This window comes from Dictyostelium discoideum (assembly GCF_000004695.1).
Source record: "Dictyostelium discoideum AX4 chromosome 3 chromosome, whole genome shotgun sequence".
Taxonomy (NCBI): domain Eukaryota; phylum Evosea; class Eumycetozoa; order Dictyosteliales; family Dictyosteliaceae; genus Dictyostelium; species Dictyostelium discoideum.
In genome coordinates, this window is record NC_007089.4 from 5,297,149 (window position 1) to 5,324,041 (window position 26,893).

A 26,893-nucleotide genomic window follows, 5' to 3' on the forward strand; every position below is an offset into this window, starting at 1 on the left:
ATAATAATAATAATAATAATAATAATAATAAAAATAATAATAATAACAGTATATATATTAGGTTTACAAAGATGAGTTATAAAAACCATTCGAATTTAGTTTACAAATTACAAGCTATAGAGAGAGAGAAATCAAGAGTTGAAGATAGACTTGAAAAATTACACGATGATAAAAATAATTCATACCAACAACAACAACACTCTGGCTCAAAAAGAGGGAGAAATAATAATAATGATAATAGAATTCAAAATAATAATAACAATAACAATAATAATAATAATGATAGAGCTAGAAAAAGACAACAAATTGAAAGTGGAGAAATTATATCAGGTGGTGAAACAACAACTACTACAACAACCTCAACTTCAACTTCAACAAATGATAAACCCAAACCAATTTTAAATCAAGAACAACAAAAAAGAGGTAGAATGTTTGTTGGTTTATTAAATAGAACATTACAAGATTTTCAAAAAGATATTACAAAAAAAACACAATCTGATAAAAAGAGAGAACAAATTGAACAAAAAGTTGAAAATACAATTAATCAAGAGGAACAAGAAAGAATTGAAAAAGAGAAATTAAAAAAACAACAACAACTTGAAAAAGAAAAGAAAATTCATGATGAATTAATTAGAAAACAAGAAGAACTAGAGGATAAAATATTACAAGAGACTTGGTCACTTCATAACAAAGTTTTATCCAATTTCAAATATAAAACTTTAAAATCCAATCCTCAAATTTATTTTTCACTTTCACCATTAGCCGATAAACATGGTTTCACTCTAAAGAATTACTTTAAAAATGATACTGACATCTCAATGAATCATTATGATAATGATACCAATAATAACAATACTTTTAGCAGAAAAAATAAACCTGTCTCTGAGAAACCTGAAAAAAGAAGACGAAAACAACATGAAGATGATGATGATGATGATGATGATGATAATGATAATGATGATTTTGATGAAAATGAAGATAATAATAATAATAATAACAACAATAATAGAAATGATATTAATAATAATAAAAATAATCAGGGTGAAAAAAAAGAACAAATTTTTGAAGAGATGAATAATAATAATGATGATAAAAACAAAAGTGATGGTAGTGGTGATAGCAGTGGCATTACAACTCCACCCCCCGATGAAATAAAACCAACTGTAATTGAAAAAGATGAAAAATTAGACATTAATGAAAAAACTGTGTAATAAATAAATTTGTTGATTAGTTTTAGCGATAAACCAAAAAAAAAAAAAAAACAAATATTCCTTTTTCCAGTTTTCTTTTTTTTTATTCTGTTTTATTTTTTTTTTTTTTTTTTTTTTATTAAATCTTATGTTTTAAATAAAATTAAATTAATTTTTAAAATATAAATAAATTGTATGTTTCAATCCTTTTTTTATATATATATATTTTTTTTTTTTTAAACTTTTTTTATTTTTTATTTTTTTTTTATTTTTTTTTTCTTTGTTATATTTATGATTGTTCTCTGTTTATTTAATAAAAGGAAAAAAGGAAAAAATTAAAAGTGTTAGTTATATATTATTAAAAACCTTACTTTTTTTTTTTTATTTTTTTTTTTATTATTATTATTACTTACTTTGGAGCTTTTTTACCGGCACCTTCCAAACCTTTCTTAATGACAGCGACGGATCTTTTAGAGTTACAAGCATTACAACATAAAAAGTATAAACGGTTGTTTCTTTCCAAGACAGTGTTTGGACTCTTACAATTACGGCAAGCTACGTATTCTGAAATATAATGACGAATAACAATTTCAATTTGTGAAGTCTTAAATCTACCTCTAATAACAAGACGTTGATTACCATCAATTGAACCATTAGTACCTAACTCTGCAAAAACGTAATTATATACATGTTCAACTTTACGATTAAGACTAAATTTATAATTAAAAAAATAAAAATAATAATATGTTAATATGTATAATTTCTTTTTTTTTTTTTTTTTAATAATTAATTCTTACGTTCCACAAATTTCAGCAAAATTAGCCCAAATTGTTTTTTTAGTACCTTCACGCATAACTTGTGGTGGTTTCATTGTACGTTTTTGGTCAGAGATTAAATCTGGATTATTAGCTTGGAGGAGATGATAGATTCTATAGGTGAGTTCAGAATATTTGTAATCACGATCAGTACCAGCCCATGGGATAGTACCTTGAACAAAGGTATCACCATCACTTGTTGTAATGGTTTTTTCTTTTGATTCACCATCTTCGGTTGGTTCGGTTTCAGTTGGTTCAGTGGTGGTGGTGGTGGTGGAGGTGGTGGTGGTAGTTGAGGATTTGCTTGATTTCTTCTTCTTTTTCTTTTCACCCATAAACTCTGCTTCTATATCTTCGTCATGTGCACCTTCATTTTCAAGTTTTTCAATTGCTTCACTGTTTTCACCTTCAGTTGATGCTAATAATGCTGCTTTCTTTTTCTTTCTCTTTTCTTTTTTTTCATCTTCTTGTTCTTGTTCATCCTCTTGTTGACTCATCATTGCTAAAGTTTTAGATTTTAATTTCTTTTTCTCTTCTTCAGTTTGTGCTGCTGAATCCTTTGATTTCTTCTTCTTTTTCATTGTAGTATCAAATACTAAAACATTTTCTTCTTCTGTTGCTGACATTTTTAAACTAAAAAAAATTTATTTCTTTATTTTAATATAATAATTTTAAACTTTTTTTAAAAAAAAAATATAAAAAAAAAAAAAAAAATATTTTGATAAAAAATTTTGAAAAAAAAAAAAAAAAAAAAAAAAAAAAATTAAAAAAAAAAAATAAAAATAAAAATAAAAAAAAAATGAATTTCGAAGGATGAGAAAAAATAAATAAAAATAAAAAACAATTAAAATTTTTTTAAAAAAAAAAACGATCGTTAGTTTTTTAAAAAAGAGAAAAAAAATATTTTTTTTATTTTTAAATTTTCATTTTTTCCACTTACCACCACAACAATAAAATTTTATTTTTCATTATTTATTTTTGATAAATTTTAAAGAATAAATATATATATATATATAAAATTATAATATGGCAAAAAAAAGAGTAAAGAAACCAAATACTTGGGATCCAAATTATAATAAAAGTAATAAAAAATCCAAATTAGAATCAAATGAAAATAAAGTTGAAACTAATAATAATAATGAAATAATAATAGGTAATAATAGTGGTAGTGGTAATGATGCATATATAACAACAGCAGGTGATAAAAAGATTGATAGTAAGAACTTTTGGAATAATATTGAACCAAAGAGTGAAATATTTGAACAATACTACAAGGCAATGGGTATCATTGATAATGAAGAAGAGTTTAAAAAGATGTTTGAATTAATGGGTAAACCATTACCAACCACATTTCGTATTAATACTACGATTGGAAAGAGTTTACAATCATTGGTAATCGATCAATTGAAAGAGTTGGTCAGTGAGAGTAGTGGTTATAAAGACATTGAAATCGATGGTGAATTGGTTGAATTGCCATCACCATTTTCATGGTATCCAAATGAAATGGCATGGAAATCGTCAATTCCAAAGAAATCATTTAAAAAGAATCCAGAGTTATCAAAATTCCATCATTTCTTAGTCCACCACAATCAACAAGGTAATATCACTCGTCAAGAAGCAGTCTCAATGATTCCACCACTCTTTTTAGATGTTCAATCACATTATAACATTTTGGATATGTGTGCTGCACCAGGTAGTAAAACCACCCAAATCCTTGAAGACCTTCATATGAAACATAATTTAGAGAATGAGGAAATCATTAAAAGATCATTAAAAGTCGATGGTGGTGATTCTGGTTCATCAAATGAAAAACCATCAATTTATATTCCAAAGGGTTGTATCATTGCAAATGATGTCGATACAAATCGTTGTTATATGTTGGTTACTCAAACCACTCGTCTTGGTAGTCCAGCAATTATCGTAACCAATCATGAAGCTCAAAATTTCCCATTACTCTACTCAAAGAATAGTGATGGTAGTGAATCCCCAATTTACATGGACAGAATTCTTTGTGATGTGCCATGTAGTGGCGATGGTACCACTAGAAAGAATCCAGAGGTTTGGAAAAAATGGACTCATGCAGGTTCAATTGGTTTACATCAACTTCAAATTAAAATTGCAACTCGTGGTTGTCAATTATTAAAGGTTGGTGGTCGTATGGTTTATTCAACATGTTCAATGAATCCAGTTGAAAATGAAGCAGTCATCGCTCAAATCATTCAAAAATCTGGTGGTTCTATTAAATTGGTTGATGTTTCATCACAATATCCATCATTAATTCGTAGACCTGGTCTTCATAGTTGGACTGTCATTGATAAGGCTGGTAATTTCCCAACCTTTGAAAGTCAACCGGAAGATAAAAAATATAAATTAAGTAAAACCCTTTGGCCACCAACACCACAAGAAGCAATCGATATGCATCTTGAATATTGTATGCGTGTTTATCCACATCTCCAAGATACTGGTGGTTTCTTTATTGCTGTTTTAGAAAAAGTTTCAGATTGTCCAAATCAAATTGGTAAAAAAACTGGCCCATTAAATCAAATTGATAATGATCAAACTATAATAACAACAACAGCAACAACAACAACCACCGATAATACTACTACTACAGATGAAAAAACTACAGAAACAACAATAGAAAATCAACCAAAAAAACAAATTAAAAATGATAGACAACCAAAATTAAAAGAAAGAGATAAGAGACAAAAATTCTTTGAAGAACCATTTACAGTACCAAGTGAAGAATTAAAGAAAGAATTGGATGTAGTTTCTAAATTTTATGGATTAATTGAATTTCCAATGGGTAATTTATTAACAAGAGGTAAAAATAGTCAAAAGATTTATTGGGCATCAGATAGTGTTCTCTCAATCATTAGTAATGAATCCAATAACTCATTAAAGGTTATTAATTGTGCATTGAAATTATTCCAACGTCATGATGGTTTAGGTGCAATGGAATGTGCTTATAGAATATCACAAGATTCTGTACTTTGGATTGAACCATTCTTGAGCAAACGTATCATCACTATGACTCATGACGATTTGGTTATGATTTTCAAAAAGAATGAACCTTTCTTCACCGATTTCAATGAATCAATTTGTGATCAATTAAAAGCTATGGAACCAGGTTGTTTCGTTATTAAAATTAGTGGTGCTTTACGTGAAACTCTATCATCAGGTATGGTTTTCTCTGCCTGGAGAGGTAAAGTTTCAATGCATCTTTTAGTTTCAAAACAAGAAATTGAATCTTATAAAGGTATTTTCCATGTCATCGATGATCCAGTATCTCCAACTAATAATACTGCTATCGAATCAGTTAAAAAAGATGAATCAAAAGAAATTTCTTCTGAAATTGTCCAAGATCAACCAAAAGAACAAAAAGATCAAAATTGATAATTAAAAAAAAAAAATAAAAAAAAATAAAAAAAAATTAAAAAATAAAAATAAAAAAACAATACATGGGGATGTAAAAATTTAAGTAATTTGTTCTAATCGGGTCAAATATTTTATCGGTTATATTCTCAGCTTTTTTTTTTGCTCCCCTTATAAAAATCTAATTAATTAACCCTTTTTTTCAAATTTTTTTTTTATTTCAAAAAAAAAAAAAAAAAAAAATATTTATATGACAACACCCACAATTTCTTTGATTTCTTTTGAAATTATTATTTGAATAAAAAATAAAAAAAATTAAAATAAAAATAAAAATATAAAAAATAAATAAAAAAAAAAAAAAAACCAAATTGAAGGGTTTGTGTTAAATTCTTTTTTAGAAAAACGGCAAACGTTAATTTTGTAAAAATGAGTTATAAATTTAAATATTGTGTGTTTCTTGGAGTATATCCATACACACACACACACAAACATACATAAACATACATACACATACATACAAACATAAAAAAAAAAAAAATTTAATAATTACAAATAAAATGAACTCAAAATTTTAGGTGAACTTGGTTTATTATAAGATGGTAAATATTTTCAATTCTTTCTTTTTTCTTTTTTCTTTTTTTCTTTTTCTTTTTTTTTTTATATTTAAATAACAAATAATCTTAAAAAAAGAAATAATAAATAATTTTAAAAAAAAAAAAATTACTAATAAAATATATTTTTATATTTTTATTAGTACCTAATAGTTTCAGAAATGACACTATTAAATTATGTCGAAATTTCAAGAGATTCAGTTTATCAGCAAATATTAATTTTATTAGATTCTCTTCTTAACGATAATAATAATAATAATAATAATAATAATAATAATAATAATAATAATAATAATAATAATAATAATAATAATAAAAATAATAATAATAATAATAGTAATAATAATAATAATAATAATATTTTTACTCAATGTAAAAACTTAATAAAAGAACCACAATATTATGTCTCAAGAAATGAAGGTTTGAGACTTAATTTTGTATCAAATAAAAGTGTAGACCACAAAATATTTGATCCAATTAGAAAAAATAATGAAAATATTGAAAAAATAAAAAATTTAATTACAGATCAAGATGAATCCTTAATTCATTTGAAGAAACTTTTAAGTCGATATCAAGAATTAAATTTATCATATATAGAAAGAGCAGTTAAATCCTTTGATGAATTTGTATTTAAAAAATGTCCCTTGATAACCGGAGAAGATTTGGTAATTAGAGAGATGTTATCATTAGATTTAGCACTCACAATAATACCTTTTGATAAACTTAATGAAAGAATTCAGAAAAAAAATAAAATAGGTACAAGTCCCGGTACCAATTTCCAAAATAAAATTTATTTCAAACTTCATTTACGTGACTCAAAATTATTGTGGCCTGTAAAAGAGTTTGCAGTTTATCAATTATCAAATGATTTATTCTTTCAATTTTCATCACCATCGACAATTATATCAGACCTACCAATAACTTGTTTTGCACCAACGGAAATAGTTGTTATATCTAAAATCCGATTATTGTCAGAAGATTCTGGTGAATCAAAACCAAGAAAAAAGTTAAATAAATTTAAGAATGAAAAAAACTTAATATCAATAAATGATGTGTATATAGAAGATCCTGGTATGGAAGAAAAAATAGAAAGGTCAAAAAAAGATTGGAATTTATTTTTTCAAGCTTCTAGAATTGTAGATGGTATTAGTTTAGATGATTTATTAAATAATAATAATAATTATAATAATAATATACAGGATACTATTAACTCTTTAGATGATGAAAGTTATGGAATGCATATATTAATATATTTATTAATTTTACCAAGTGATGTTAATGGAAATAACATTTTTATCAAGAATAATAAATTATATGGTATAGATAGTGGTGAATGTCTAAATGATGAAATAGAGTTAACAGAAAAAGCATGAATATAATGTCCTATTTAAAAGTATGTTATTCACATTTGAATCTAGAATGGAAAGAGTTGTTAATCCAAATGTTACTAAAAATTTTTTAGCTTGTCAACCTAATACTACTATTATTAATTGGTTATTAAAAATTCATCAAAAAAATGAACATTTAAAAAAATTAGTTGATATGTTTTCAGTCAACCAAGAATCTAGAGCCAAATCATACTCTGATTTAAATTTACCACATCAATTTAAAAAAGGTTGGGTTACTTTAATGTTAAATAGATTTCATTTAATTAATCAACAACTGCAATTTAATATCACTAATAATAATAATAGTATTGAAATGAAAACCTACCAAGATTTATTTAAAGTGACACTCCCAATTTCATATCATTTCTATAAAGCAATATCAATAAAAATACCCAATGATCCTATCAAACAATCATTGTCAATTTTTGATAGAGAGTTTTCAATTGATCAATTATTTAAAGAATATTATCCAAATTTAAAATTTGAAGAATTAAATAATAATAATAATAATAATAATAATAATAATAATAATAATAATAATAATAATAATAACTTAACAATTTTTGAAGAAATTGAAGAAATAATTTTTATTAGTAAATTGGAAGATTTTAAAACATCAAATGAATTGGTAAAATGGTTTGAATTAATTTTTGAAATTAATGAAAAAGAAAATATAAAGATTAGATTGGACGACTCATTTTTCAAATCAAAGAAATTAACATTGGTAAAACTTTTCAAAGGTAATGCATCATTTGAGTTGGTGAATAAATTTATTAGAATTACAAATTTAAATATTGAAAATTTAAATTCCTATCAAATTGGTGATAGTGAACCAATTCTTCATAGAGTTATAGAGAATATTGATTCAAATAATTTAAATATCATATTGGATCAAATTAAATTCATAGTTAATATATTAAATGTTTCAGTTGATTTAAAATATAATGATGATACAGTTTTGGATTTATCAGTCCGTAGAAATCAATTTGAAGTTTTTAAATTATTACTTAGTTTGGGTGCTGGTAAAAATTGTAAATCTGAATTAATTATAAATTACTACCAATCATTTTCACCTAATCAAAAAAGGGAATTCAAGCCATTTTTACAATATCTTTATAATACAAATCAAAGGGTAGCATTTAACATTTCTTTAAATACATTATTAAAACCATTGGATTCAACTACAACTATTAATAATAGTGATAATGGTAATAGTAGAGCAAATAATATTATATCAATTGTTCAAGGTGGTAAAAGAATATTAACCGATCAACATTATAATTCATTATTTAGTAAAGATGGTAAACCAATTAAACCAGAAAATCAGAATGGTAAAAGACCAGTTCCATATATTCAAGATGAATATGGTAATTGTATATTTTTTAAGTTTGAACCACAATTTCCAAGTAACGAGATTGCTATTCATTCATTTTCCGAGTTTCTTGGATATGAACAATGTTCACCATGCTGTGTATTGGCATCAATTAATGGTGAGCCAGTGTTGTTAATTCAAAAGGTATTGGGGATAGAATTAGTTGAGGTATTATATAAAAAACCTGAATTACTTAATCAAATCGATCAGTTCAATCTTCATATGCAATTTATTATTTCAATGTTAATTAATGACGGTGATGGAAATTTAGCAAATTCATTTTTAGTTGAAACCAATTCAAGTGATCCAAAGAAAAAGTATAAATTACAAACTATCGATAGGGAACAAGCATTAATGCCACCTATAACCAAATCAATAAAATCATTAAAATCACAATTCAATAAAACATTACAAGCTGAAGATGTATTATTATTATTTGATCAAATGAAAGATCCAATTGATAAAAAAGTTATTGAACATTTTAAAGGTTTAGATATTGATGAAGTTTGTAAAAATTGGTTAGATTATTTAAAAAATTTTCATGAAGCTTCCATATCGCATTTTGAATCAAATAGAAAACAATTAAGAAAAACAAAGAAAACAATGGTTGGAATTGCATTTGGAGGTGATATGATGAATAGACTATATTCCAAGTTGGCTCGTCTTCAATATTATTTACAATTAACAAGTGAAAATGAAAATGGTCATATTCAAATTAAAAATCATATAGATTTGCTTGAAAAATTAGAACCAACCATTGCAAATAAAGTAAAATCAATAATTTTTAATGAATCATTAAAACCAATCAATAAAAGATTTGAAAGATTAAGGTTAATAAATGAGACTGAACATAATAAAAACTCATTATCATCATCATCATCAAAAGATGATATTAAGGTAAAATTGGCGAGATCTATGAATCCTTCATCTCATTTATTAGAGTCTTTAGATATTCCAAATGCACACTTAATATATAAAGAAATATGGAAAGGTAAATATGGACCAAAGAAAGCATTAGAACAATTTGAAAGGATGAAAATTAAATATTCAAATATTCAAAAAAAATTTGAAGCATTTGAAAGTGGTAATTTATCTGAAGTTTCAGATTTTCATTTAGAAAATTATTTAAGGTTAATAGATTTTAAAGAACTTTCAGAAGAACAACAGAATTTGATTTTCAATTCATTTTATCAAAGAGAGATGAGGTTTTTCTCTATTAGGAATAGTTCTTTATTTTCTTTAAAATCAATCAGACAACCATTTAATTTTAATGGTCTCATAGAGATTGAATTTTTAAATTGCAGTAATTTGGATTACATTGGTGATAGTGGTTTCTCAATTGGCAAAAAGGCATTATCACTTCCATCTTTAAAGATTTTAACTTTAGTCAATTGTTCAAATTTAACTATGGTTAGGATAGATTCACCACAACTTAATTCATTCACAGAGTATTCATGTTCCAAACTTGTTCAACTCAAAATAAAAGCACCAAATATTGAAACTATAAAATTAAAGAAATCAATTACAAATTATAATATCTTATCAAGTTTTTCAAATCAGTTTAAATTTAATGTTCACTTATCTGTAGATAAAAAGGATGATGAAGCTTATTTCACTTTTAGATTTACTAATCAACTTCAAATTGAAACAAACATTTTATCATTTAGATCTAATAGAGATAAACATTTTGAAAATAATAAAAATAAACCACTAGAAATTAGTATAATCTCTTCAATTGTTCAGAAATTAATAATTAATAATCAATCAATACCTCTTGGTACGATGGTTTCAAATGAATTAGAATCACTTGAATTAAATAATATTAAATCACCATTAGATATAGGCTCAATCCCATCATCAATAAAGGATTTATCCATTTATAATCCTTCAAATAGTATAGAATCATTTAAACCAGGAATGATTCCAAATGGAGTTGAAACACTTCGTATTGATTGTAGTCAACCATTAGAAATTTATTCAATTCCTTCTAGTGTAAAGAGTTTACATCTCTTTAATTTAAATGTTTCATTGATTCCAAATTTAATTCCTTATGGCGTAGAGTTCTTGTACCTTTATAATTTTAAGAAAACTATAGAGATTGGATCCATTCCAAACTCTGTAAAGTATTTTACAATTCATAATGGTTTAAGTCAAGAATTAATACCTGGAATAATTCCAAATAGTGTTACCAATTTAGAGTTGTATGATATTGAAAATCCATTAATGGTAGGGTCCATCCCAAATTCTGTAACAACTTTAACAATACACAAAGGGTTTAGTCATAAATTAACGGCTGGAATTATTCCTGATAGTGTTTTAAAACTTTGTTTAGATTCAATTATAGAGCCATTGGAATTAAATTCTATACCACATTCAGTGAAAGAATTAATTCTACATTCAGGATTTAATCAACCTTTAAATAATATTACCATTCCTTATGGTGTAGAAAATCTTCAATTACATAATACAGAAAAGCCATTAGAAATTGAATCGATCCCCATAACTGTAAAGCATTTAACGATAAATGGATTTTATCATCCTCTAACTTTTCGTATAATTCCAAACTCTGTCGAATATCTTAGTTTATATGATTTTCAAAAAGATTTATATATACCAAATTCCATCAAGTCTTTAACATTAGCAGGTAGATTCAAAGAAAACTTTGTGGTTGGAACTATACCATCATCAGTTGAAATTTTAAAGATTCTTGATGATTTCAATCAAAGGTTATATTCAGGAATCATTCCAGATCATGTTAAATATCTTCATGTCCATAACATTATGTATCCATTAACAGTTGATTCTTTCCCAAGATCTTTAAAAATTCTATCTATTCACCGCGGTTATAGTTTCCCATTGGAGCCAGGTACATTTCCCATTAATCTTGATTCCTTACATATATATGACATTTCTTTTCCTTTGGTTAAAGGATCAATTCCAAACTCCACACTTCAATTAAAAGTATTCGATTTCAGACACCCTCTAACTGCAGGTATTATTCCAGAGGGCGTCGATAATATTGAACTTCATAATGTGAAAGGTCCTGTTAAGGTTGGATCAATTCCAAAATCAACTATTACCCTAAATTTAAACAATGGTTTCAATCATCCTTTAGTACCAGGTCTCATTCCTGATGGTGTTCGATACCTTTACATTAATGGTATAAAAAAAAAACTTCAAGTTGGATCAATACCAAAATCAGTTTTTCATTTAGCATTTTTAGATGACTTTAATCAAATATTGAAAGAAGGAATTATAGGTTCAGGAGTTGAATTTTTATTTTTTGGGAATTTAAAACAAAGATTAGAAATTAGATCTATCCCAAATTCAGTTAAAGGTTTGACATTAAAAAATGGGTTTAATCAAGTTTTATTACCAAAAATAATTCCAACAGAACTTGAAGTTCTATATTTGTATGAAGTTGGGAATCAAGTATTTCAATATGGATCAATACCTCACACACTCAAAGAAATTAAGATTTATAATGAATTTAATATACCACTTAATCCTTGGATAGTACCTGATGGCATCAAAACTCTTACAATTCAAAATCCTTCTTTAAAAACTGAAAATATATCATGTAAAACCAAATTAATGGAAGAAGATTAAAAACAAAATCAAAAATTTATGGATAAACCAGATTATTTAAGTAGGAAAGGTATACAAGAATTAGAAATGCACCATATTCACCAAATCAAGAGTTTTTAAAAGATGGTAGATATCATTAAAGAAGATACTCATATACGCTGGCATTCCAACCAACATTTGAAAAATGATTACCAATCATTTTTCAAAAAGAAAAATTTGTATTGGTATTGGATTCTGGTCATTGCAATTTAGACTCTCCTCAACTAAAATTTCAACGACTTCAAGTTGCAAATAAATGTATAATAATAATAAAAAAAAAAAATGTATTTTCAATATTTAATTATTAAATATAAATAAATCTGTATCTTTATTAGTGTGTTTTTATTCTAAAATTAACTTTTTAAAAAAAAAAAAAAATAAATCCCACAGCTAAATTTTTACCTCTTTTTTCAAATAATCTAATTCTTTATTTCCAAAAAAAAAATTCTTATTATGATATTAATCAATTAAAAAAATTTCCTTTTCTTCTTTTTTATTAAAATCTTGTTGTTGTTGTTGTTGTTGAAATTCTTTTTCAATTTTTTGAATCTCTTCTTCATCATTATTATTTTCAAATGATTCATTTTGTTGTGAAAATAAACTTTTCATTTCTTGAACAGTTAATTTTGGATTTTCTTCCAATTCTATTTCATCATCAGTGAGGAAAGCATTTGAATTATTTTTTTTAGCGTCATGAAGTTTTAACATACCAACTTCTATAGTTTTTTTAATGATAAATCTTTTAACAAAGATATCACGAGTTTGACCAATACGATCAACTCTACCAATGGCTTGTTCTTCAATTGAAGGTGTCCAACTTGGTTCCATTAAATAAACGATATTAGCTCTTTCTAAATTTAAACCAATACCACCACATGTAATTGACATTAACATTAATCTTGGACCACCATTACCATTGTTTGATTTCGCTTGAAATGAATCAATGATTGCTTCACGTTTTGAAATTGGTAATTTACCATCGATTCTACAGAAATCAACATCTTTAATCCAATCATTTGCAATTAATGATTCTTCAATTAAATCTAAAAACATTGTCCAATGTGAAAAAACAATACCTTTTAATTGATTCTTTCCTTTTGCATTCTTTAAATTTGCTATTATATTCTTTTGAGAGTTTTTTAAAGAATTTATTTCATTTTCGTCTATAATTGATCCTCTTTTCTTTTTACTATAATTATTATTATTTGATTTTATATCTCTCTTTCTTGTACCTTTCTTTGGTGTAATTTTAAATGTTTGTTCAAATTCTAATTCATCATCTTTGCTAACTAAATCATCACTATAATCACTATTGTTGTTGTTGTTGTTGTTGTTGTTGTTGTTGTTGTTGTTGTTGTTGTTGTTGTTGTTGTTGTTGTTGTTGTTGTTGTTGTTGTTGTTGTTGTCGTTATTTTTTATTGAAGAAGAGGAAGAAGAGGAAGATAAAAATGATAAATCATCTTTAAAAAGTAATTTTTCTTTATCATCATCATCATCATCATCTTCATCATCATCATCACTATATTCTTCATCATTACCAATCATTGTTTCTTGAATATCTTTTAATAATGCTTTAATTTTAGTTGAAAATAATTGACATCTTACTGCTTTCATATTATCTAATTGATGTTGAAGTAAATTTGCACCGACATTTGAAAGTGTTAAATCAATTTTTGATTTAGTAGGTGTTGAAGCACCACCCATTTGAGACGATGATGATGATGATAATGTTGTTGAATCTTCTTTAAATTTATCAAATAAATCTTTTTGTTTCTTTTTTAATTGTTTATATTTTTCTTGTTGTAAATTCATAGTGAATTGTAAAGGATTTGTATCACATCTTTCACAAGAAACAATTGCATGAGAATTTAATTGATCATTAATTGGTCTTACCACCACCACCAATAAATAGATATAACATGCTTTACAATAAAGATGATCACAATCTGAAATTAATAAATTTTCATTATGAGGAGAAGGTATTTCTTCAAAACAACTTGAACAAAAGAATTGACCTAAATTTAAAGTTGATTGAATTGGTTTTGTTAATGAAGAATGATCACAACATCTTCTTAATCTTAAAATTAAATGTAACACTAAATTATAATGATGATTTAAATCACCACGATCTTGAATCCTTTCAAAAGTTTCATTTGAATCTTTAAATACCAAACTATAAGCATCGGATTCATTTTGATCGAATTCCAATTCAATGATTTCTTCATAAACTTGATTTTGTTGAATTCTAACATCTTTTTTAGACCTTGATAAAATGATTGGATTTAAGTATTTCTTTAATATTTTTTTCTTTTCAGATTGATCTTGAATCGATTCAACTAATTTCCTCCAAGTTGCAATATTTTTAGCTATTGGAAAAACATTTAAAAAGTATAACATTGGAAATAAATCTGTACAATTATTTTGATATGGAGTACCAGTTAAACACCAACGATTAACTGAATCTAAATTTTGTAATGATCTAAAAAATAATGATTTATGTTTAAATTTATGTGATTCATCAATTATAACTCTCCACCAATGAATACATAATAATGGTGGTGGTATAATTGTAAATTTTGATGATATTTGTTTTTGATTATTATTATTATTACTATTATTATTATTTGTTGTTGTTGTTGTTGTTGTTGTTGTTGTTATTATTACATCTTCATTTATTAAAGGTATTGGTATTAATGAAGTTGAAATTGCAGATGAAGATTTATTTTTTCTTTCCTTTTCATAAAATGAATATTCAATTGAAAATGTTTGATGAGTTGTAAATACAAAATCAGCTTTAATTAATTGATCTTGAGTTATTGATTTCCTATTTGTACCATGATAAATTATAATATTTAATTTTTTTAAAAAGTCTGGTTGTAAATGTAATTCTAATTGATTTCTCCATTGTTTTAATACACTAAATGGTAATATAACTAATGTTGATTTTGGTAATGTTATTTTTGTTGGTGATGATGATGATGATGATGATAAATCAGAACTACTATCAGTACCAATGAAATATTTCTTTCTTCTTTTAATTAATTGTGGTTTAATATCATTTAAAATTTCTTTATGAATTTCATGAGATGAATAAATTGGATGATTTTTTAATGATAATGATAAAATCATTAATGTTTTACCAAGTCCCATTTTATCACATAACATACCACCAGAAATTGATTTTCTACCTTTTGGTTCAAACATAGTAATTTTATCACAAAATGAATTATAATAAAATGTGACACCACTTGATTTCGATAAATAAATACTCCAATGCTCTGATAAAGTTTGACCATTGGTAATGAATGGTTCTAATTCTCTCTTTCTCATCCACCATATACCTTCTTTTTGATGTTCTAATAATTTTGATCTTAACCATTCTGGTTGTTCAATTTTATCCAATTTCTTTCTAACTAAATTATCACAATCATTTCTAATATAACTTTCATTATCTTCATTATTGTTGTTGTTTGAATCTAGTGATTCATTATTATTAATACTAGCAAAACCAAAATTAATATCACCACTTCCTTTAATTTGTAATGAGCCTTTACGTTGAAAATCCTTTAATATTCTACCTAATGCTAAATAGAGTGATGAACCTACTACTTCACCAGCTGGTGGTTCAACTTTATCAACTTTATCATCAATCTCTGTTATATGAGAAATGTAAACTTGAACATTTGATAACCCATCTGCTTTACCATATAAACCAGTTTGAGCACCACTATTATCAAATTCTCTATACATTAATGTTATGGTTGCAACTAATCTACAATAATTCTTTCTTATAACTGGAATTATATTATTATTACTAATTTTAATTGTACCAACTTTTCTATTATTATTATTATTATTATTATTATTATTATTATTATTATTATTATTCATTGTAAATGCTTCCAATATATTACTATCTTCATTCTTTCTAATAAAAAATTTATCACCACTTCTAACATTAACATCTTGATAATCTAATAGATAAAATTCACATTCATTAAATTCTCCAATATATAACAACCATTTATTTGGTATTTTATTATTTGGTAATATTTCAAAATTATTATTATTGAAATTGTTATTTCTTTTATTATTATTATTATTATGTACATCAAAGTGTTGATAGTTTACAATTCTATCATTAATATTATTATACCATTCTTTATCATTATCTGTATTTGGATCTTCTGATAAATCATCAATATTATTATTATTTTTATTATAATTATTATCATTATTATTACTATTATTATTATTATTATTATTATTATTATTATTATTATTATTATTATTATTATTATTATTATTATTATTATTATTATTATTATTATTATTATTATTATTATTATTATTATTATTATTATTATTATTATTATTATTATTTTGAGACGAGGGAGAAGTTTGTGGTGTTGTTTGTGGGGTGGTTAGTGGTGTTTGTTGAAGTCTTGTAGTTTTTGATCTTTGTGATGGTGAAGGTGAGTGATTTGGAGTATTTTGTTGTTGTTTTTGAGGTGTTGATGTTGTTGATATTGATGTTGTTGTTGATGTTGATGTTGTTTGTCTTTTTATAATTCTATTAATTTCATTATCTTCATAATAATCATCCTCATGTTCATCTTTACTAAAATCAATTGTAATACGACAATTTTCTGAATCTACAAATGGTATATCATCGATGATTTCTTCATCGTCATCAATCGAAATATATTTTTCAAATTCTAATCTTCTAGCTTCATGATCGAAATCTTCTTCAAACTCGAATGAACTATCTTCATCAAAATTATTTTTATTATTATTTTTATTTTTATTTTTATTTTTATTATTATTTTTATTATTATTTTTATTATTATTATTATTATTAGTATTATTAGTATTATTATTATTAAGAATATTATTATTATTACTGATTATTGTTTTTTGTTTTTTTTGAGGAGATGGTGTTGGTGCTGACCAATCTACAGAAAAAATATTGGATGAAGTGAAATCTGGTTGGGTTGATATTATATCATCATCTTCATTGTCAGTTATATCAATAGAGTTATAGATATTGTTATTAGAATTTTTATTATCTCTTATATTCATTTATTGCATATTTTTTTTTTTTTTTTTTTTTTTTTGCATGAGTTGTGTGATGAACAAAAAAAAAAAAAAAAAATGGTTTTAGAAAAAAAAAAAGAAAATCTGTTAAAAAAAAAAAAAAATTAAAATAAAAATAAAAATAAAAATAAAAATAAAAATAAAAATAAAAATAAAAATAAAAATAAAATGAAAATAATAAAAATATCTGAAAAAATAGATACTATCAAACAATTATTAAATTTAAATTATTTTGTTCAAAAATGAATAATTGATCATTAATTAATTTTTTTTTTTATTTTTATTTTTTTTTTATTTATTTATTTATTTTTTTATTTATTTATTTTTAATTGGATTTAATTTGGAGTCTACCATTTTTTTAATTTCATAGTCTTGATCAATAAAACAAGGTAATTGAGATTTTTCAAAATTGATTGCTTTTTTAAACCATTCTTTACTTTGTTCTAAATCATTATTCATAATATAAATCAAAGAGATAAAATAAGATAATTCAGGTACTTTATAAGTGAACTCTTCTTTTATACTTTTATCAATATATGATTTAAATATTTGAATGATACCATTACAATCAGATTCTGAAATTGAACCACAATAAAATCTATTTACACCTTTATAATATAAATATTTTAATGGATAATCAAGTTCACCATCGCCACTATTACATGATTCAATGATTGAATTAAAATGTAATTGTGCAGATTTTGGATCATTATTTAATCTAAAATTCATTGCACGATAAAAAATGAATTCTAATTCATTTGGGAACTGTTTAATTGAATCATTAATGAATTGATTAAAATTTGAAATTGGTTTTCTAATTGTTAAACATAATAATACTAATCTTGCATTTTTAATATCGTCTTCATTAACTTTATTATTATTATTATTATTATTATTGGTTGTTGAATTATCAATAAACTTAATTAAACTATTAATAATTAAATTCTCTTTTGTTAATGGTATTCTAATTGAATGATATTCTAATTTTAATGCTTCAATTAAAATTTTATTTGCTTGAGTTAATTTTTCAATGTTATTATCATTAATATAATTTTCAAATAAACTAAGGAATTGATTCTTTAAATCCAATGTTTTAATTAATCTATTAATTTGTTTCTTTGAACCTTTATTCAATCTTTTAATTGAATTATATTCATATTGTTTAATTTCAAAATCATATCTATCATCATTTTGAATCTTTTCATTCATTCTTTTACTTTGAATCTCTTCAATTGATTCACTATTACCAATTGTTTTAAATGTTTTATTTAAATCTTTACCTGTAAGTAAACAATATAATTTTTGACATTTTAAATTACCACTTTAATAATAATAATAATAAAATTAGTATATAATAATAATATATATTAAACTTAATAAATTTGTACACTTACACAGAAGAACCTTTTAAAAGCATTGGTAAAATTATAGTATCCAAGATTGGTTTTGGTATATTTCTATTTGGAAAACTAAACATAAATGCTAAAGTTGTTAAATGAAAACAATTTGAATTAAATAATGTGAATTGCTTTGTAACTAAACCAAAATAATATAAAGCACAAACATTATCAGCATCAAGATAACCACAACCATTGAAATATCTATAACCAATCTCTAATAGTATATTTGTAAATGTTGAATAAAATCTCTTTTTTTCAATTTCATTATAAGTTTCTAATGGTTTTAATAATGATCCATTATATAATAAATCCATTGATAATTTATAATTATAAACTTTATTTAAACTATCATTACCATCGTTTGTATTAATATTATTATAATCACTTAATTTTAATGATAATTCGTAAATTTTATCAATATCATTACTATTAATAATTGATTGAAATTCTAATGGAATTGGATTACTTTTAACATATTCAATTGCTTTTAATTCGAAATTATCCATTTCCTTTTCTTGTTTTTCTTTTTCTTTTTTTTCTTTTTCTTGTTTTAAAGATTTCTCTAAAATTGTTGATTGTAATTGTTTATATTTTTCATTGTTAATTGAATCATTTGTTGATAATAATAATATTGCAATTTCTAAATGATTTAATGCTAAATTATAAAATGAATTATTATTTTTACAAAGTAAAAATGCAATTTCATAATAACATTCAGAATTGAATGGATCATATGATAATGAATACTTTAATTTGTCAAGTGATATTAAATCTTTGTATTCCAATGTAACGATTTCATTATCAATACTATTTTTCGATTCGGTTAATTCTTTATAAATTTCATAATCACATCTTGATGATCCTAAATATCCAAATGATTTAATTTTAAATAATTTTGATTCATCACCATAATCACCACCATCATCATTATTATCATTATTATTATTATTATCAATATCGATATTTTTACATAAAATTAATTTTGAATTATAATATTCTAATGATTCTTTGAATTTTCTATTTTTAAATAATTCATTTGATTCGTTTATTAATTTTTTTGTAAATTCTTGATTTTCATCAAATTCTTTATTACCACCATTGATAATTTGTCTAACTCTTTCTTTTGTGAAATATCCTTTATTTGAATTATTTAAAATTTCAATATTTTCTAATAATAATTTTTTAATATTTTCAAATGTATCTATTTTATCTATATATATATATATGTTTTTTGAAAATTAAAATTTTATTAATTTATTTATAATTAATATATATATCTTTTGGTAATTGAATGTGTATGATTAATTAAACTTACTATTTCTATCAATTAATTTTATAATTTCAATTGCTTTATTTTCAATTATTAGTTGTTGAGCAGACGGTAATGTTGATTTATTTTTATTATTTTTATTATTATTATTATTATTATTATTATTATTATTATTATTATTATTATTATTATTATTATTATTATTATTATTATTATTACTACTTAATAATAATTCAGAAGTTGAAGCAATTTGCCAAATACCATTTTTATTTATATTTTGAATTTGTGCTACCTCTAATTGTTTTAAGTATGATTTATTGGTAAATTGAGTTTTATTTCTATTTTTATAGGTATCCTTTAAAACGTGTGAACCTATATTGAGTAAACTTAATAATTGATAATCTTTAAAAATCTCTAATTCTTCAATATTCATCCTCGTTGTATTTAATTATGTTTTTTTATGAAAAACGAACGAACGTGGTGGGGGAATTTTATGAAAATTAAATTTTATGTAAAAAGAAATTTTATTAAAAAATGAAAAGTTGGTGTAAAAATTTTTATTTTTTTATTTTTTTTATTTTTTTATTTTTTTTTTATTTTTTATTTTTTTATTTTTATTTGGGTTTATAACTTAACTATTAATTATCCATTTAAAAACTTTTTAATAAAAGAATAAGATTTCATTTAGTCAAAAAAGGAAAAATTAAAAAAAAAAAGTTAGAATAAATAAAAAAAAAAAAAAAGAGAAAAAAAAAAATTTAAAAATAAAAAAAAAAAGAGAAAAAAAAAAAAAAAAAATTTAATAAAGATAAAAACTAAAGTTTTATTTTATTTATTTGTGTCTTAATGTTGTATAATCAACATAAAACACCTTTACCCCAACCACATTGGAAGCATGTATTTCTTTAACATCTGAAATGTTGTAGTTTTCGGGGTATTCGTATTCTACAACTAAGTCAGATACTTCTTCTTTTAAATTTTTTTTTTTCTCTTTTTTTTTTTATTTATTTTATAACTTTTTTTTTTTAATTTTTCCTTTTTTTTGACTACCAACTTTTCATTTTTTCATAAAATTTATTGTAAAAAAAAAAAAAAAAAAAAAAAAAAAAAAAAAAAAAAAAAAAAATTTACACGATGGTCTTATGATTTTCACAATAATTTTTTTATGAAAAATAATATCAAAAATAAAAAAAATTAAATAATTGATAGTTATATATTATTATAAACACATTTTTTATTTTTTTTTTTAAAAAGAAATTTTACAATTTTTACAATTTTTTTCAAAATCTAATTTAATAAATTGTTAAATTAAATTACAATAAATGTGATAATTGATCGGTTTAATTAATTATTGTCAACTCTAAAATGAATAGGTATAAAGAATATTTCTGAATATATTATTTAAAAATGTTTTTTAAAAAAAAAAAAAAAAAAAAAACTATAAATTAAAATTTTTTTTTTTTTTTTTTCATCAATTCAAATTAAAAATCATTAAATTGTATTAATTAATAAAATGTCACTCTTTAGTAAGTAATTTTTAAAAATAATAAAAATAAAAAATTGACATTTAATTAATTTCTTTTTTTTTTTTTTTTTTATTTTAAAAAAAATAGAATCAATATCATCAATTTCAAAAGTTAACACTACATCTGCTAACAGTACCGTAACGTCATCCCAATTAAATAACCAATCATTTGGTGAAAACAAAATTTCTGCTGATCTTGTTACTGGTCTTGTCAGTGGATTATTATTTGGTCTTGCAAATGTAACACAAGGTTTGGGTCTTTAAAAAAAAAAGAACAAAACTTTCACACCAATTTTTTAATTTATAAAAAAAAAATAAAAATGATATAGTTTAAATAACAATATATTTTTTTTCATTTTTATATTATTTTATTTTATTTTATTTTATTTTATTTATTAATTTTTTTTTTTTTTTTTTAATTATTTTTTCTTTTTTTTTTTTTTCTAATTATACTTAGTTTTATAAAAATTAAAAATCATATGATTGTTCACAGACAGAATTGTTGTGATCGAAAGATTTGTGGGGAAAATTTTTTTAAAATCGTTGTAACCACTTTTTTAAACAAGTTTTTCCCATTATTTTTTTTTTTTTTATTTTTATTTTTTTTTACTAAATTTTTCAAAACAATCTACAAAATTAATTCTAATTCTTTACATATTTTTTTATTAATTAATTATTAATTACATAGTAATTTAATTAAAAAATAAAATAAAAAAACATATAAAAGGAAATTGAAAAAAAAAAAAATTAAAGATATCAAACAAATAAAAACTTTAAAGTCAATAAACCATAAAAATCAAAAAATCAAAACTAAAATGTCTCTCTTTAGTAAATATCTTTAAAAAATTTAAAAAAAAAAATGATTAAATAGTTTATTTTATTAATTTTTTTTTTTAAAACAAAATAGAATCAATCTCATCAATTTCAAAAGTTAACACTACCTCTGCCAACAGTACTGTAACACCATCCAAATTAAATGATAACCAATCATTTGGTGAAAATCAAGTTTCAACTGGTATTGTTAGTGGAATTGTCAGTGGATTATTATTTGATCTTGCAAATGTAACAAAAGGTTTAGGTCTTTAAAAAAAAAATAATAATAAAACCAATATCATTCTTATTATCTTTTTTTTTAAAAAAAAAAAAAAACACTAAAATTAAAAAATAAATAAATAGAATCCCTTTAGAAACATTCTATATATAAATTATTTATATTATTATTTTTATTATTATTTTCCAGATATTAATGGTGATGAAATTGTGGGTGATAAAGAATCAGAAGATGTTGGTGGTGTACCACTACTTGATGACGATGAATCTGATGATGATGGAAATTCTGTATTTGTATTTGATGATGAAGATGATTCAATATTATTATTACTATTATTACTATCATTATTTTGCATATATCTTTTATTTGCAGCCAATAAAATTCTTTTTCTTCTTTCATCTTCATTTTCATTTGATATAATTGGAGAATTAGTATTACTACCACTAGCACTACTACTACTTGTATCATTATCAGAACCATAAAAATTTAACCTACTACTTCCATCTTTATTATAATTGTCATCTGGTATATAAATTGGCTTTGGACCACTATCATCTGCTAATGAATGTCCTTTACCTGAAAATGGTATTGTTGTACTACTACTACTATTATTACTACTTTTACCTTTACTATCTACACTATTTGATGCTGATTCTTGTGGTATAAATCCAAATGATTTAGGTAAAAGACATGAAAAAAAGGTTCCTATAAATGCTAATCTATTTATATAATTTGGAATTTCTCTATTTAATAATCTCTTTATTAATTCATTTGAGAATGTATTACAATTTCTTTTTTTTTTTTAAATAAAATAAAATAAAATTTAATTAGAAGAGAAAAAAATGAAAATGAAAATAAAAATAAAAATAAAAATAAAAATAAAAATAATATTATACTTTTTTAAAGGGTGGTAAGATTTACCAGGGAATTCTTCAGCAATATTATCAATTAATGATTGAATTTGTCTTTCTGATAATGTTACATCACCCATATATAATGATTCTCTAAATACAACACCTGTTGCTGTTTTTGGTTTTATTTCATATACACCACTAAAACTCCATTCATGTCCACTAAATCCAATTTCATTACCATTTATTTCAACTGCTGAATGAAATAATCCAACACCCAAACAATGTCCAAAATTATTTACTTTATAAAGTTATTTTTTTTTATTTTTTTTATTATAATAAATTATTTGATTAGTCTCTATTTAACAGTAATAATAAATTAAATAATAAACATACTTGGATGTAAATCATATATATTTAAATAAACCTTTGTAATGTTTGGTCCTCTATTATTTATTGGTTTTAAATTCATTTTTTTATATTTCTCTACTTTTTAATTTAAATAAATACATATACATATAAACATTAACAATGTGGTTTTTTGTTTTTATTTTTCTTTTTTTATTTTTTTTTTTTTGGTGTTATTATATTTTTTTTTTTTTTTTTTTTTTTTTTTGTGTGTAAATTGTCTTTTTTTTTTTTTAAATTATGATGGTTTTTTATTAATATTTGAAAAAGATGACGATTAGAAAAAACGACTGTTTGAATATTTTCAAATAATCATAAATATCTTCATTTTTTTTTTTTTTTTACAATTTTTCCATATTTTCATTTTTTAATAAAAAAAAATAGAAAATTGTTTGGTTTACAATCAAATTTTTTTATTTTAAAATTGTCTATTTTTTTTTTTTTTTGAATTTGGTAACTTAGAAGTATACTCAGAATTTAAATTTAATATTTAAAGCAGGTTAATTTTGGTAAATAATGAAAAATTTCAACTAATCCTCATTGGTGTAGTCGGTAACACTCTAGTCTCTCACACTGGTACCCCGGGTTCGATTCCCGGATGGGGAGCTTTTTTTTATCAAAAAAATTTTAGATTACAGGTTCGACTCCTTCATTAATTATCCCAAAGGTTGTGAGAATTCAAATTAAAAATTAAGGAATATTACTCTACATTAAAGACCCACATATACCCAAAACAGAATTTCAAAAAGATCTATTCTTAAGAGGATATAGCTACAATCAACTATTCCCAAACATATTGAAGATAAGAAATCCGAACAAATTATTTTAATAATTTTAATATTACAAATATTAGAGAATCTTCATTAACTTTTAATTCAATTATTAATAATAATACCAATTCAATAATTTTAAATCCATTATGTAATACAAATATGATTAATGATCCATATGGCCATCTATTCTTTGATTGTCTTAAAACAAAATCATATATTAATGCATCCAAACTTAAAGAATTCATCTTCAAATCAACAGGAGGAAAAAATAATTGGTTACACGAAAGAACTACCAAAAACAACAAAACAATAAACAAAATCACACCTATTACCTTCCAACAATAATTAAAAAAAAAAAAAAAAAAAAAAAATAACAAATCAAAATACAACAATATAACCAATTGTTACTATTCAAATAATTAAAATAAAATAAAATAAAATAAACATTATTATTGCAGAAGGTCTAACCCTTAGCAATTAATTAATTAATAACTAAAAAAAAAAAAAAATTCACATCATAATTAAAATTCAAAAATAAAATTGTAAATTATTGTTTATTCCATTTGGATAAACACTGGTTAACCGATTTTTTTTATATAAAAAAATCATAGTCTGCTCACGAATTTAGGTGACCTAACTTAACCTTGCAAGTTTTTTTTTAATTGCTAATATTTTTAAAATTTACAGTGCAAAAAATAATAATACATAAAAATAAAAATTAAAAAAAATGGGAAAAAAAAACAACAATCTTATAATTTTTTTTTTAAATGGACAATATGTAAATCTTTAAAGATTTAATCATAATAATTTATTATAATATTAGTTTAAAAATACTTTCTTGATGCCGACCGTTTCTTTATCATTTTATCTAATTAATCAGTATTTCTTTTCAGGCGACTGATTATTTGATTCTCTACCAGTAGTTCTTTTAAGGAGACTGGAAATTTCTTAATTCTATTCATTTTAGTATCTATCCATGAATTTTTATTTGAACCAATTTACTTTACCATTATCAATAATTTCCAAACATTTTAGTATCCATTTTTATTACTATTTTTAGTTTTATAACTATTTCCAATCTGTAAAATATATTAATAGCAACCTTTCTTTATAATATTAAAACAATAATTTCTAAACATTTTAGTATCTATCCATATTTCAACCATATAAACTATTTCCAATTTCATTTTAGTATCTATCCATTTATTACCATAATTTCAACTATTTCCAATTTGTAAAAATATTTAATATTACCACACAGTACATTTTAATTTGTTACTTTAACCAAATTCCAACCATTTTTTAAACTATTTCCAATTTTTTAAAATTGATTGCTACCAATTAACAAATTATTATAACAACTTGTTTAATAGTAATGGTAATATAACAAGATTTCTTGAAATTTTAATATCTACCCACAAACATTTAAACCATTTTCTAATACTACTGGCCAAAATATTTAATATCAATCCATAACTATATTTACAAATTATTCAAAATATTCTTTGATTTGGTAGTTCATTGACATTATCCCAACAATGATTTATAAGTCCAAAACCAAAAAAATGAGATAGCCCCATAAACGTTACAAGTAACGGAGAAAATTAGGACTTTGTTCCACAGGACGATTTGAGATTAAAGAAAAACACTTATTTGGATTTGGTTCCACTGGGATGATTTGAGATTAAAGAAAAACATAAATTTGGATTTGGTTCCACAGGACGATTTGAGGTTAAATAAAAACACTAATTTGGACTTTGTTCCACAGGACGATTTAAGATTAAAGAACAACATTAATTTGGACTTTGTTCCACAGGACGATTTGAGATTAAAGAAAAACTCTAACATGGACTTTGTTTTACAAGGATGACACGAGATTAAAGAAAAACATTAATTTATATAGAACATTCGGGGCAAACAATAGTTTTATTACTTGTGAAACTGAAAAAATAACAAAGAATCTATGGGAATTAATAGTAGCAACCAATTGGTATACCAATTAAAAGCAAAGTAAATGGATCATTTGCAAAAAATGGTCTTGGATAACGAAAAAATCAAAAGCATCCAACTTTGAAAATACCTACAACTAATTGGTATACCATATTCATTAACATCCAAAGTAAACAAAATCATTTGCAAA

At 23.0% G+C, this 26,893-nt stretch overlaps 9 protein-coding genes, 1 non-coding gene and 1 pseudogene across 11 annotated transcripts; 6 read left to right on the forward strand and 5 right to left on the reverse strand.

The window, feature by feature from the left end:
* Nucleotides 1-71: 71 nt before the first annotated feature.
* DDB_G0282087 (hypothetical protein) lies at nucleotides 72-1,211 on the forward strand (the record flags this gene model as incomplete). The annotated part of the gene is made up of 1 exon (XM_001134557.1): nucleotides 72-1,211. One exon carries the CDS (start codon nucleotides 72-74, stop codon nucleotides 1,209-1,211), a length of 1,140 nt encoding a protein of 379 aa, XP_001134557.1.
* A 268-nt stretch (nucleotides 1,212-1,479) lies between these two features.
* On the reverse strand, nucleotides 1,480-2,631 carry eIF2s2 (eIF-3 beta; the record flags this gene model as incomplete). Its single annotated transcript, XM_635332.1, has 3 exons — nucleotides 1,480-1,492; nucleotides 1,604-1,900; nucleotides 1,988-2,631. 3 exons carry the CDS (start codon nucleotides 2,629-2,631, stop codon nucleotides 1,480-1,482), a joined length of 954 nt encoding a protein of 317 aa, XP_640424.1.
* Nucleotides 2,632-3,031: 400 nt separating this feature from the next.
* DDB_G0295715 (NOL1/NOP2/Sun family protein) lies at nucleotides 3,032-5,401 on the forward strand (the record flags this gene model as incomplete). Of its 2 annotated transcripts, XM_002649103.1 has the most annotated exons (2): nucleotides 3,032-3,086; nucleotides 3,159-5,401. In XM_002649103.1, the coding sequence occupies 2 exons, from the start codon at nucleotides 3,032-3,034 to the stop codon at nucleotides 5,399-5,401; spliced, it is 2,298 nt and encodes a 765-aa protein (XP_002649149.1). The 2 variants fall into 2 exon arrangements, with proteins under 2 accessions (XP_002649149.1, XP_002649150.1); XM_002649104.1 differs by having other exon boundaries at nucleotides 3,032-5,401.
* A 751-nt stretch (nucleotides 5,402-6,152) lies between these two features.
* On the forward strand, nucleotides 6,153-12,360 carry DDB_G0282089 (annotated as a pseudogene; the record flags this gene model as incomplete).
* Nucleotides 12,361-12,837: 477 nt separating this feature from the next.
* On the reverse strand, nucleotides 12,838-17,460 carry helE (DEAD-box RNA helicase; the record flags this gene model as incomplete). The annotated part of the gene is made up of 1 exon (XM_635335.1): nucleotides 12,838-17,460. One exon carries the CDS (start codon nucleotides 17,458-17,460, stop codon nucleotides 12,838-12,840), a length of 4,623 nt encoding a protein of 1,540 aa, XP_640427.1.
* A 330-nt stretch (nucleotides 17,461-17,790) lies between these two features.
* DDB_G0282093 (hypothetical protein) lies at nucleotides 17,791-20,578 on the reverse strand (the record flags this gene model as incomplete). The annotated part of the gene is made up of 3 exons (XM_635336.1): nucleotides 17,791-18,796; nucleotides 18,870-20,043; nucleotides 20,191-20,578. 3 exons carry the CDS (start codon nucleotides 20,576-20,578, stop codon nucleotides 17,791-17,793), a joined length of 2,568 nt encoding a protein of 855 aa, XP_640428.1.
* Nucleotides 20,579-21,658: 1,080 nt separating this feature from the next.
* On the forward strand, nucleotides 21,659-21,934 carry DDB_G0282037 (hypothetical protein; the record flags this gene model as incomplete). The annotated part of the gene is made up of 2 exons (XM_635337.1): nucleotides 21,659-21,671; nucleotides 21,759-21,934. 2 exons carry the CDS (start codon nucleotides 21,659-21,661, stop codon nucleotides 21,932-21,934), a joined length of 189 nt encoding a protein of 62 aa, XP_640429.1.
* A 551-nt stretch (nucleotides 21,935-22,485) lies between these two features.
* Nucleotides 22,486-22,756, forward strand: DDB_G0282039 (hypothetical protein; the record flags this gene model as incomplete). Its single annotated transcript, XM_635338.1, has 2 exons — nucleotides 22,486-22,498; nucleotides 22,578-22,756. The coding sequence occupies 2 exons, from the start codon at nucleotides 22,486-22,488 to the stop codon at nucleotides 22,754-22,756; spliced, it is 192 nt and encodes a 63-aa protein (XP_640430.1).
* Nucleotides 22,757-22,899: 143 nt separating this feature from the next.
* Nucleotides 22,900-24,044, reverse strand: DDB_G0282041 (hypothetical protein; the record flags this gene model as incomplete). Its single annotated transcript, XM_635339.1, has 3 exons — nucleotides 22,900-23,512; nucleotides 23,618-23,873; nucleotides 23,969-24,044. The coding sequence occupies 3 exons, from the start codon at nucleotides 24,042-24,044 to the stop codon at nucleotides 22,900-22,902; spliced, it is 945 nt and encodes a 314-aa protein (XP_640431.1).
* Nucleotides 24,045-24,514: 470 nt separating this feature from the next.
* Nucleotides 24,515-24,586, forward strand: tRNA-Glu-CUC-1. The gene has a single exon. It is a non-coding gene; the product is annotated as a tRNA-Glu (tRNA).
* Nucleotides 24,587-24,800: 214 nt separating this feature from the next.
* Nucleotides 24,801-24,998, reverse strand: DDB_G0282043 (hypothetical protein; the record flags this gene model as incomplete). Its single annotated transcript, XM_635340.1, has 1 exon — nucleotides 24,801-24,998. One exon carries the CDS (start codon nucleotides 24,996-24,998, stop codon nucleotides 24,801-24,803), a length of 198 nt encoding a protein of 65 aa, XP_640432.1.
* Nucleotides 24,999-26,893: the final 1,895 nt, after the last annotated feature.